At 50.0% G+C, this 12,924-nt stretch overlaps 1 protein-coding gene and 1 long non-coding RNA gene across 2 annotated transcripts in view; one reads left to right on the forward strand and one right to left on the reverse strand.

Annotated features, from left to right (window-relative positions):
• Positions 1-12,924, reverse strand: part of KCNQ3 (potassium voltage-gated channel subfamily Q member 3) — a gene marked incomplete at its 5' end in the record, with an annotated part of 321,492 nt that overhangs the window by 36,405 nt on the left and 272,163 nt on the right. Inside the window, 4 exons of the mRNA XM_040494601.1 lie at positions 5,074-5,168; positions 6,492-6,587; positions 8,217-8,327; positions 9,538-9,693. Coding sequence (XP_040350535.1) covers positions 5,074-5,168; positions 6,492-6,587; positions 8,217-8,327; positions 9,538-9,693 — 458 coding nt within the window. The remainder of the gene's footprint in view (positions 1-5,073; positions 5,169-6,491; positions 6,588-8,216; positions 8,328-9,537; positions 9,694-12,924) is intronic.
• LOC121042995 (uncharacterized) lies at positions 1,755-4,332 on the forward strand. The gene is made up of 3 exons (XR_005796618.1): positions 1,755-2,764; positions 3,102-3,324; positions 4,292-4,332. It is a non-coding gene; the product is annotated as an uncharacterized LOC121042995 (long non-coding RNA).

A 12,924-nucleotide genomic window follows, 5' to 3' on the forward strand; every position in this document is an offset into this window, starting at 1 on the left:
TGCTGTAAAAGGTGCTTCCACACATCCTATTCAATTTGACCTTCACGACAAGAGTCTTCAGAAATAGGTATTATTGTCCCAGTAACCCTTGTCTCATCTTACTTTTACCCAATTTTCTCCCTGAAAAACTCCGTCTTCCCAGAGATAACAATGGGCTTTGGCATAAGACCTGGGTTCGCCTCTTTACTTACTAGGGGGCGACATTGAGCAAGCTAATGAACCTCACTGTTGCTCTGGATTCTTCACCTATAATATTTTGCACATGAAAATGGAGTTACCTCTTCTTCTGCTCTTCCAGGGCATTCTAAAGACTCAATGACTTAGCATGTATGAAAGCGGACCCATGTTACTTGGCCAAAGGGAAGGATGACTGGATATGTCCCCCTTCTCCATTGCTAAGCATTCTAGTGATCTTGCCGCTGGTCATAAAAGGAAAAGGTTCTGGTTATACATAAAATTAACTGGGTCTTCTTGGTCAAGAGGCTTCTACCTGTGGGGCCTAAGTCTTATCTCCATTTTAGTTCTAATGTCTAATGATTTTAGAGCTACAATGTCCAATATGGTAGCCACTGGTCATATCTGACTATTTAAGTTGAAATGAAATAAAATCGAAAATGTAATTCCTCAATTGCATGAGTAACAGACAGAGGCTCAAAAGCCACATCTGGCTAGGGGGACCACATTGGCACAGATGTACCGTAGATAATTCTATCACTGCCTTTAGGGAACCAAATGGTATGCAGGTTCCCTGTCAATGGAAGGCAACATGTAAGGGTTTTTTTTTTTTTTTTTTCAATTTTTTAATGTTTATTTATTTGGGGAGGAGGGGAAAGTGCAGAGAGAGGGGGACAGAGGATTCGAAGCTGGCTCCGCTCTGACAGCTGAGAGCCCAATGTGGGGCTCAAACTCTGAACTCACAAACTGTGAGATCATGACCCGAGCCAAAGTCGGACGCTTAACCGACTGCACCACCCAGGTGCCTCGACATGTAGTTTCTAATGTCTGCCCTCATCTGTGCTTGCACATAACAATGTACAACCAGCATCCCCTAAGGTCCTCCCCGTACCGTCTCAGACTCCCACTGCCTACGTGCACTAAGGAGACACAGTCTCCCTGGGCCAATAAATCAGAAGATCTGGGCTTGGATTCATAGCCCTCTGAAGTTCTTTCTAATTCAGAAGCGATGAGTTTACAATTTTAAATAGTAACAGAAAATAAAAACCAAAAAGGCAATACCATCATCCATCAGCACTAGGCCTAAACAGATATATCCTGCGAATTCACAGAGGACTGCACTGAGCCGGAAACGCTGATACGGCCCCACTCCTAGGGCTGGGCTAAATAACATCATTCTTAACGTTTATTTATTTTTGAGACAGAGAGAGAGCATGAACGGGGAAGGGCAGAGAGAGAGGGAGACACAGAATCTGAAACAGGCTCCAGGCTCTGAGCTGTCAGCACAGAGCCCGACGCGGGGCTCGAACCCACGGACTGTGAGATCATGACCCGAGCCGAAGTCAGCTGCCCAACCGACTGAGCCACCCAGGCGCCCCTAAATAACATCATTCTTCCAAGTCTTTCAGTGGAATATAAGATGATGCCACCACCACAGTAAATAGTCGGGCGGTTCCTCAAGAAGTTAAACAGAGGGTTACCAATTCCACTCCCAGGTATAAGCCCAAGAGAATTGAAAACTTATGTCCACACAACGAGTACATCAGCATAATGGCCAAAAAGTGGAAACCGCCCAAATGTGTGTCACCTGATGAATGGATAAACAAAACAGAGTGTCTGTAGTAGAATATTACTCGTCCATACAAAGGAATCAATTTCTGATCCATAGGACAACCTGGATGAGACCTGAAAACATGCTAAGTGAAAGAAACCATACTTAAATGACCACATATTATGAGATTTCATTTTTATATGAAAAGTCCAGAATAGGTAGAATAGAGACAGACAATAGGCAAGAGCTTGCAGGGGCTGGGGGAAAGGAGGAGCGGAGGGTTTCTTTCTGGGGCAATAAAATGTTCCGGAATGAGACAGCTGGTGATGAATGCTCAACTTCGTGACTACACTAAAAGTCACTAAATTGTTTACTTTCAAGGGGTCCTTTTTAGTGTGAGACCCTCCTACAGCATATGAAACATACCTCAATATGTTTTTAAAGCATAAACAAGAGACAAAAACCTATAGGGGACAGGTGAGGACACACCAATGAATTATCACCTTTACCGCTGAACGTATGGAGGGGGTTCGCAGTCAGGGACATTTTTTTCCCAAGGGACTGCCTTGTTTCAGAACGGTTGCTAAGTGACTCTGGTTGGACTTGCTAAGTCTTGCTAGTGACTTTATACTTTTGTCCTTGAAAGAATGAAAGAAAGAAGTGTTCTCTCTCAGTTTAAAAGCCATTCCCCTATCACAGCAGCCCTGCAACACAGCATCTTCCTCCGAGTCTCTGACAGCCAGGACAATGCCTTATTTATAATAAATCAACCCAAAAGAATAGGCCTGTTGCCAAGACCTGGGGCTGCCCAGCAAACAGAAAGCATCTTGGTTCTGAGCTCAGTGTGGTTGCACATCGTCTCCAAGTCCAAGGTCACTCTGTCCTTTACCAGGGAGGCCGCCTGCCCCTGCGAAGGCTCTTGTGATCCAAAAGAAAACTGATGTCATCCCCGACCCACAATGATGATGGCAAAAACAGAATTTTAGAATCAAAGGAAACCTCAGAGGCCATCACCTGAGCCAAAGGATCTAATGACAGGTAAGAAGATGCAGCCTAGAAACCCAAGCTTCATCGCTGCTTTCTGGAAGCCTTGATTCTTCCATCCCCTTGACTCCTTTGCCAGTCGTAACTCCTTGAGATATCCCCCTCTTCTTCTTCCCTTTCTGGTCCTCCACCCACCGTCCTCCTGAAGCATCTACCTTGGGCCAGGCCCCGGCTGGCTCTCACCCTGAATCCTGCACTCTTTCGCTCTCCAGTCTCCTTGTCTCAAATCCTGAGCCTGTCCAGCCCGCCTCCACACCCTTCCTGTCATCTTCCTGAAACACAGATCTGATCATGCCATCCTTGGGCTCAAGCGGCTTCTCTCTGCCCTCAGGATCAAGTTTAGATTCCTTTGCTGGTCACCTGTGATTGGTGGACTGGATGCCCGGAGTAGAAAGCTGCACCTGCCACTATGGCCTCTGCAGGAATGAGACGGAAGGCAAGGGGGGTCAGCTTTCAGGGCCCTGCAGCTCATGGTCAGGTTTTGGACTTTATTCTCCTTGTCACGGTCATCCATCAGAAGGTTTTATGCAGGGAAACGAGCCAGAAGAACCCAGGTCTCTTGAATTTCTGTAAATCTGTACCACAATCTGGCGACAGGGGTGAGGGGATATGTGAGGCTGGGTTCTGACACTGGTTGCAGGTCCCATGATAGGTGGGTGCGAGGGTGGGATGGGGACCGAGAGGGCCACTTGGCTGTGATCAGGTCGCACCAGAATCCCTGAAACCAAAGGCCTGTGGCAGAAACGGGCTTCAGAGCAGGGCCCAGCTCAGGGGTGAGGCTCGGGGTCCCTCTACTCTCCCTCCCAACCAGGAATCCGACAGCAATTCTGCATTCCTTCCACACGCGTAAACTCCCGGCTCAGGACGGCAGCGTCTACACCCTGGAGAAGCACAGTCTGTTTCAGTAGCCCAGGCAGTGAAGAGATCACGGGCTTTGGGGGCTTCTTGACGTGGCAGACATCGGCCAAAACGTCCCAAGCTTCTGAGCCCCAGCTTCGCCCCCCTGTGAGAGGAGCCTGCTGACCCGACCACTCAGCCTGTCGCCGGGAGGAGACCGTGAGCCACTCTGTCGGACTCGCCTTGGGGCATCTGTCCAAGATGCTTTATTAGGCCAGCACCATGGAAATGGCTGGAGGCGGGTATAGGACCCGAGCTCCCAAAGCCCTCCACTGATTTTTTTAATGTTTATTTATTTTTGAGAGAGAGGGAGTGTGGACAGAGGAGGGGCAGAGAGACGGGGGCGGACAGAACACCAGACACAGGCCCTGTGCTGTCAGCACAGAGCCCAACGTGGGCTCAAACTCATGCACTGTGAGATCATGACCTGAGCCGAAGGCAGATGCTCAACCAAGTGAGTCACCCAGACATCCGCCCTCCACGGATTTTAATGCCTCTTAACATTTGGGATCCTCTGGCCTGCTTCCTAGGCTGCCTGGGAGGGCTGATTGAAGTACGGACTCGGACACCTTGGATGGACTGGATATCTAGTGATTATTAACTTCTCTCTCGTCCTTTTTACAGGTGCTGGCTGTGGGCAACGCTTTTCATTTTTTCCCCCCCGAGGCCTTTAATTTAATCTACCGCCTCTAAGAACACAAAACGACACCTCTGGGTCATTGGAGGGTTCCTCCTGCTGCTTCTTCCGCCTGCCTGTTCCCAGCATCTAGAACGGTCTGTGGGTGTACAGGCCATGGCCAGGCAGGGGAAGCATCCAGAACTGTGAGCGAGGCCCACTGCCCGGGCTTCCCACTTCCTCAGACCCCGGCCCTGCTCAAACAATGATCGAACCTTCTCTTCTCAGCCCCTCCACACTGTCCAGTTGGTAACCACCGGTGGCACACTGGGGCCACCCGGGAAGCTTTAAAATTACTGATGTCGGGGGGCCCTGGGGGGCTCAGTCAGTGAAGCATCCAACTTCTGCTCAGGTCATGATGTCACGGTTTGTGAGTTCGAGCCCTGCATCAGGCTCTCTGCTATCAAGGCAGAGCCCGGAGCCTGCTTCAGATCCTCTCTCTCCCTCTCCCTCTGCCCCTTGCACTCTCTCTTTCTCTCTCTCAAAAATAAATACACATTAAGAAAGTACTGATCCCTGGACTCCACTCTTGGCATTTCTGATCAAATAGCCTGGGGTGTGGCCCGTGAACCGGGGGAGTTTTTTGAGCTCCCAGGTGATTCGAATGTGTGGCGCAGTCTGGGAACCAAGCCCTGTTCTCCAAGAGACTATGGAGCCCACAGGCACAAACACAGACCCACGGCGGGGACGGTCAGTCCCACCCTGAGCGTTCAGATAGGTGGTCACTTGCCTGAAGAACGGAAAAGAGACGACTGATTCATAGAACCTCCACGTTGCCACAAGATCAATCCTGTTTGGGTTGGTAGCATAATACCTCCAGGCAGCCTGAGGAGGAGAAGGGAGGGGCTGGAATGACCGGACAGCACCGAAACACTCACACAGAATCCCACAGCATTAAAACATTTGTGAAGCCCCTGACTCTTAAGAGTTTAAATATGCAATTGAGGTAATATCCAGAGAAGCCAGGCTTCCTAGCTTTTTGTAGCTCCTTGGGGAGGAAAACCTTCCCTGACCCACCATCTTGGAGTCATAACTGGGGCCATCGGGGTGTGGAGAAATGCGAAGGAAGGAGAGGAGGGGGCTGGGCATAAAATCCCCAGAAGGAGCAGGGTTCACTCTGGCTGCAAGGCTCCCTGAGACTTCTCAAACAGGTAGGAGGGTGCACACTATCTTTGTGCCACTTTGGGTGCAAGAGACGGCCTGGGAGATGAGGTTTTGATTCGAATATACTAGAACTTCAGGAATACCATGATGGTTTGGGGCTTGGGGGGTAACGGAACAGACCCTTAGAGACTGGGACTGGCCTGGACTCTTCACTACGTAGAATAACATCGTGTACCAGCTGGTGTCAGACCCACAGACCTGCAGAGACCATCCGTACACGAGGGTACACCGTAACACAGGTTCATGGTAGGCACACGTTCGGTCCCACGTAGCTGTAGCCGGGGGACTCCACCCTCCTCTTCTCTGTGCTCCCAACAACCCACAACACCATGAAGCAGAATCTCCCTCTGCGGTTTCAGCGGGAACACGTCTACCCTTCTCCCCACCTCTCACTATTCTCCCCCCGTCCAGCCCACAGGGCAGGAGTGATGGATCTGGCAGGCGTCCAACATCCACCGATGCATGATGGTCTACTGGGCAGGACCAACGGCCCGCTGCCCCATACTGGGCACACGTAAGGCATCTCCTTCTGTCTTGGCTCACGGGTTCTCCCTCACTGGCAGATGTGAGGGGCCACATTTCCTTGTAGCTGATGAGCTAAGTCCTTGGACTCTAGGTCTGCTCTTCCCTGTGGGTCCCTAGGTCAGGAGAGGGGTGGGAAGTGGGAAGTAGGAGGAGGAGAAGCCTAGTATGGACCCAGAGTCAAATTTTCCAATACGGTCAATAAAACAGCTGATGCCTTGGTCCCTCTCGGAGTCCCATGTCTCTTTCTCGCTTGTCTTCAAACGTGGATGGGAGAACGTTGGGACTGTCACGTTGGTGCCACACAGACAGGACGCCCATAGCCGCCCACAAGCAAGCACGGTCCTGGGCTCTGTCCTCAGTCCCAGGCACGCCCACTGTGGTGCAAGCACACACAGCCCCCCCGGACCCCCCACAGACATGAGCTCAGTCCCGACCCGGCTTATCCCCAGGAGGACAGACCTGAATGAGTTCAGCGGCCGGCTTCCTTCTTTTCTCAAAGTGCTTCTGCCGGTGCTGCTCCTGTACCTTGAGTGCCAGCCCCGACCCCAGGATGCCCTGGAGGGAGAAGTCAGGCCCGGGTCAGCCCCGCTGGCCTCTCTGGGGGCCCCACCCCCACTCCCAGGGCCACAAAGGCCCCCTTCTTCTCTGCCAGGGAGCAGGTTTTGGGTTAAGTAGAATCTCGGTGTCAGGAAGGCCTGGCTTCAGTTCCCGACTCTGCCGCTTTCTAGTGGTGAGATCCCTGGGCAAGTCACTTATCTACTGCGCCTTGGCGTCCTGTACCGGGAAGTGGGCTAATAATACCTTCCTCCTAATTTTGTTACGGAAAAAGTGAAATCATGTATAGGAGCTGTTTAGTAAGAAGAAGTATGACACAGAACAGATGCCCAGTAAATGTTGAGGGGAATTTAAAAATATTTTAGCCGCTTGGGGCACCTGGGGGGCTTGGTCAGTTAAGCATCTGCCTTTGGCTCAGGTCATGACCTCATGGTTTGTGGATTAGAGCCCCGAAATGGGCTCTGAGCTAATAGCAGGGAGCCTGCTTTGGATTCTCTGTCTCCGTCTCTTTCTGCCCCCCCCCCCCCCCGTGAGCTCACTCTCTCTCTCTCTCTCTCTCCAAAATAAGTAAATGTTAAAGAAATAATAAAAATATTTTAGTGCTGGAATTGTCCCTTAAGACTGACTTCTACCGGAAGTTCCCAGAATTGTGACCTGTTCTGGTGTCCAGGTCGGCCTCACACGTGGATTACATGGATAGAAGCCACGCCCTTTTCAAGTTAGAGGAGACCATGTGGCACCCCCACAGCCCCCAACCTATTCTAGATGAGGAGACTGAGATTCACAAAGGTCATATGCCCAAGGTCAGAGAGCTTAGGAAAAACAGACAAGGTAGGGCTACCGCGGAGGACGAGTATCGCTAAAGAGGAAGGCTGGGAGATGAACCGGGGTGGGGGGTGGGGGGGGTGAGGAAGGGCGATTTTTCCCTAAGAAGTTTCTTTCCAGCCTCGCGATTAAGAGACAGAACCCACAACCCAAGAGCCTTGTGACTGTGGAAACTTGACTGACCTAATTGGGCCTCAGTTTTCTCATCTGGAAAATGGCGACAGACACCGCACCAAACTCACGATGTTGTCATGAAGATTCAATGACATGACGTAGGTAAAGCATTTGGCACGACTCCAGCACAGGGTAAGTCCGACAAGTGCTTTCTAGGACTGTTGCTACTGTTACGCTCATGGGCGCCGGGCTTTGGTGGGTTATTCTATCACGGGTCAAGACTCACTCTGGCGGGAAATGAATTGTTTTTACATAAGCCAGGACACGAAATGACAGGACAAGGGAAGGGAGCTCACATTGACGAAGGACCTGCCACGTGCAAGGCGCTGGGGAAAACGTGGGTGGGAGATACAATCTCAGCCCCCAGGGAGCTCACAGTCTGCGGTGGGGGGGTGGGGGTGGGGGGAGGCAGCATGGGGTCAGAGATGCCTTTGCAGAGTCAGGCCCAGAGGAGGGAGGGACTCACTGAGTTTAGAGAAGGCAGCCTGGGGACTGGACTTGAAACAGCCCGGCGCGTGGACTTGAGGGGGTCTAAGGGGCTAGCGTCCACCTAGGAGGTTCAGCTGGGGCCGGGTGGGCGGCGGAGGGGTTCCCGCGTGTCACTCTAGGGTAAACACCGAAGGTACTTACCGCTGGAAGGGCAAAAAAGGAGACGCCGATTAAGGAAAAGGTGGCTGCAATCAGGCGGCCCTCCCACGTTTTGGGCGTCTTGTCTCCGTAGCCAATGGTGGCCAGTGTGATCTGAAGAGAGAAGTCAGACATGAGCCTTCGCTCAGCTGAGCTCCACCTGTCGGCCTTTTGTGCTGCCTGGGGACGTTGCCCCCCATGGGAGACCAGGTACCAAGTGCCAAGTAAGTACGTGGGAGCCTGGAGACCACACCTGTTTCTAAGTTACGGATTTCCTACCTATAGTCGATCAGCCAACAAACATTTCAAATAATTGCAAACACGTGCATGTGCATTCTTGGCATATTTACATATGCGTGATTTTGGGTAGTGCCATGTTTCCCAATGTATGCGTGCCTATGAGTGCGTTTATACATATCGTGTATGTGTGCACTTGTCTGTGCCGATGGGTGTTGTATAGTCCTGGGTGTGTTTACAAGTGTAGTTGACTGTGCACACATACTTATGAATATGGAGAACAGGAAAGCAGAGCTGTTAAGTGTGTGGCCTCTGGAGTCCGACTGCCTGAGTTTAAATCCCAGGTTCCACCACTAACTGGCTCAGGGATCTGTCTTGGCTTCATTACATACTTAACCGCTTCATGCCTCAATTTCCCCATTTTATTTTAATTTCTTTTTAATCTTTATTTTTGAGAGGAAGGGGAGGGGCAGAGAGAGAGAGACACACACACAGAATCCAACGCAGGCTCCAGGCTCTGAACGGTCAGCACGGAGCCCGACGTGAGGCTTGAATCCACAAACTGCGAGCTCATGACCTGAGCCGAAGTGGTTTGACCTGAGCCGACGCTTAACCAACTGAGCCACCCAGTCGCCCCCTCAGTTTCCCCACTTAGAAAAAGGGACTCAAAATAGAAATTGTGTTTAAAATATGTTAATACAAGGAAGGACTTTAGAGCAATGCTCTGGAGCAAAGTAGGCCTTCGGAAACTGCTAGTGTTCGTAACAAGTGTCCCTGGTGGGTACGGGGCTGTGGGTCTCCAGGTGCGTTTGAAGGTCTGAGTGCACGTGTGTGCACCTGCCACTGCGTCTGTTTGCACATGCACGGCTCAGCTGATAACAGCCTACAACTAATGAAGCAAGGTCCCTGGGTGATGATGGGCGCTGACTACTCTCATCACTTGTAAGCACTAAGGAAAAGCCCATTGCAAGTACATGCACCTGTGTGTGCACGCCGCTGCCACCTAGGAGCACACCCATGCCGCGCCCTCCACCTCTCTGTCTCTAACAGTCAGTCCCCATGGGGGACCTTCAAGATGGTGACTCACCAGGCCCCACCAGAGGGCATCTGCATAGGTCTCGAATTCCTCCTTCATCTCTTCTCCCTGTGCATCCACCTCGGGCACGTCTTTCTCAACCAGGTAGACAAGAAATGAAGAAAGGATGAGCGTCAGGAACCCAATGTACCAGGCGGTGATGAGCTCCTGGGAGAGCAAGCAGTGGACAAGGGCGGTGGTCACTGAGAAGTCTCTGGATGCATGCTGGAGGCAGATACGCTGGAGGTGGAGTCCGGGCTTATGAACATTGTGACTGTGGGCGGGTTACGTACCTCCCTGAGCCTCACCTCCCGTCACCATGAAAGGGGATCAGTAATACGGTCATTCTTTCCTTTTCCTTTCCTTCTGTTTTTAAATTTGAGTAGAGTTGACACATTGCATTAGTTTCAGGTGTGCAACATAGTGATTCCGCAAGGTTACACATTACGTTATGCTCGCCCCAAGTGTAGCTATCATCTGTCCCGCTATAGCTCTATTACAATGTCGTCGGCCATATTCCTTATGCTGTCTTTTATTCCTGTGACTTATTCATTCCGTCACTGGAAGCCTGTATCTTCCACTCCCCTTGACCCATTTTGTCCAACCCTCTACCTCCTTCCCTCTGGCAACCATCAGTTTGTTCTCTGTATTTTTTAAAATGTTTATTTATTTATTTTTGAGAGAAAGAGACAGAAAGAGAGAGAGAGAACGCACGTGTGTGAGCAGGGGAGGGGCAGGGTGGGGAGGGGGAGAGAGAGAATCCCAAGCAGGCTCCGAGCCACCAGTGCAGAACCCGATGCGGGGCTTGAACCCACAAACGGTGAGATCATGACCTAAGCCAAAATCAAGAGTCAGATGCTTAACTGACTGAGCCACCCAGGAGCCTCTGTTCTCTGTATTTAAAAGTCTGATTCTGGTTTTTGCTTAACTCATTTGTTAGTTGTTATTTTATTTATTTGTTAGAATTAAAAAAAATTAAATTTTAGTTAACATATGGTGCAATATTGGTTTTAGGAGTAGAATTCAGTGATTCATCACTTCCATACAACACCCAGTGCTCATCCCAACAAGTGCCCTCCTTAATCCCCATCACCCATCTAGCCCATCTCCCACCCACCTCCCTCCATCAACCCTCAGTTTGTTCTCTATCATTAAGAGTCTCTTACGGTTTGTCTCCCTCTCTTCTCTACCCCCCTCCCATACGTTCATCTGTTTTGTTTCTTAAATTCCACACGAGTGAAATCATACGGTATTTGTCTTTCTCTGACTTATTTCGCTTAGTGGAATACATTCTAGTTCCGTCCATGTTGTTCCAAATGGCAAGATTTCATTCTTTTTTGATGGCTCAGTAATAGTCCATTGTATATATATATACCACATCTTCTTTATCCATTCATCAGTCGATGGACATTTGGGCTCTCTTTGTTGTCTTTTTTAGATTCCACTTACGAGTGGAATCGTATGGTAGTTGTCTTTCTGCCGACTTGTTTCACTTAGCATGATATCCATTAGGTCCATCCATGTTCTCACAAATGGCAGGATCTCGTCCTTTTTTATGGCTAATATTCCATTGTGTATATACACCATAGTTTCCTCATCCCTTTGTCTATTGATAGATACTTAGGTTGCTTCCATGTCTTGGCTATTATAAATAATGCTGCAATAAACATAGAAGTGCATATATCTTTTTGAATTAGTGTTTTTGTTGTCTTTGGGTAAATACCCAATAGTGGAATTATTCGGTCATAGGATATTTCTGGTTTCAATTTTTTTGAGGATCCTTCCTACAGTTTTCCACAGCAGCTGCACCAAGTTGCATTCCCACCAACAGTGCATGAGGGTTCCCTTTTCTCCACATCCTTGCCAACACTTGTTGTTTCTTGTCTTTGTGGTAATAATATGGTCCTTCCTTCCATCATTAACAGAATGAGTGTATAGCTCTAGGAGGAGAGGAAGAGTTCTGTCTTCAGGGATCCTCAATATCACAGCTCCCGAGACTTCACAGGGAGGCAGGGAGGCAGGAAAAACTGACAGCTGCCTCTGAGACAAGGCCCAGGACTCAGGAGACTTGATTCCGGGCAGAACTTCTCAGATCCAAGATAAAGCTCGGCGCTACTGGGAAATCAACAGCAGGGGTCGCTAGCGTGGCATAGGGAACCCAGCCCTGCCACTGATTTCCTGTGTGATCCTGGCAAATTATCCCCCTCCCCAGCTTTCGTTTCTTTATTTTCGAAATGGAAGTACCAGATCACAGTTCCTCAAAGTGACACGTGTAACTCCTCATGGAAGGAAGACAGGCAGTTTTTATGTTAGAGTCACTTACTGACTTAAACTATATTAAAAATTAGCATAAATTCAAATGACCATAAAACCCATTATCTCGTGCATAATATCACATGATAGACTGGGACGTAGGAGTGAATGCACAAAAGTGAGTTGATTAAGAGAAAAATGCTAAGAAACAGTAAGGACGGTGCAGGGATATGGCAAAGATCGGCCAGTCACCGAAGTTTCGAACACCCTGACCCAGAGGATCCCTAAGCCTCTTTCGATTTCTCTCATTCTATCCCGATTTCATCTGACGCCCCTGCTACGTCTTCCCGGGGAACAAAGTGGGTCATATCCATATGCCCCATCTCTCTGACCTTCTGGGTCAGATCTCGCCGAGAGGGGTGCTTCGTGCCGCTGCTCACACTGGTCTCACTGCCCACACTGCCCTTCCCCATGAAGAGCCGTGGCACATCTTGAGATTCCCGTCACCTCCATGATGCAAGTTTCCCGAACATCCACTTGCTCAAGGAGACGGAGCTCATCTGTAGTTCCCTTATGCTTTCGCTACGTCCCAAGTAGACTTCTCCAAATCCGTAACACTTATTCTGCTCACTGCTTAGGTCTGGCTTCCCCCACAGCATCACGTGCACAGTGCCCTTTGGTGAGTTCACTTTACAGCCCAGAGAGGTTTCAATGGTGCAGGCAACCCAGCCAGCCGGCCATTCCCTTTGGTGACTGCCGGGCAGGTTCAAGAAGAGAAAGGTGAACTGGATGGTCCTTCCCCAGTGACTGTCTGGGCACGAGCTTCTCGCCTCGTTGAGCACGGCTCTCGTGTTCCTATGTGTTGTCATACCCTCCGGCCCCCAAGTGCGGGTCAGAAGTTTCATCTGGTGCTTAGCTGGGGAAACTGCGGTCTGTTCATGAGCGCACAGGAAAATTGGTTTTGTTGGATTATTAAGACGTAGCATAATGGGCACTGAAAAGGAGTGAAAATGTGTCCCAGTTCTGTGCTTTGCAGTCATTCAGAAGGCTCTTCAAGGTAATTCTGACTTTACACGATTTTTTGCTGGTCACGGCCTGTGGCTGCCCCCCGCCCCCCATCCTCTGTCCACAGACTCCTGCCCGTGC

Source organism: Herpailurus yagouaroundi, unplaced genomic scaffold, assembly GCF_014898765.1.
Source record: "Herpailurus yagouaroundi ecotype Mexico unplaced genomic scaffold, PumYag 186, whole genome shotgun sequence".
Lineage (NCBI taxonomy): Eukaryota > Metazoa > Chordata > Mammalia > Carnivora > Felidae > Herpailurus > Herpailurus yagouaroundi.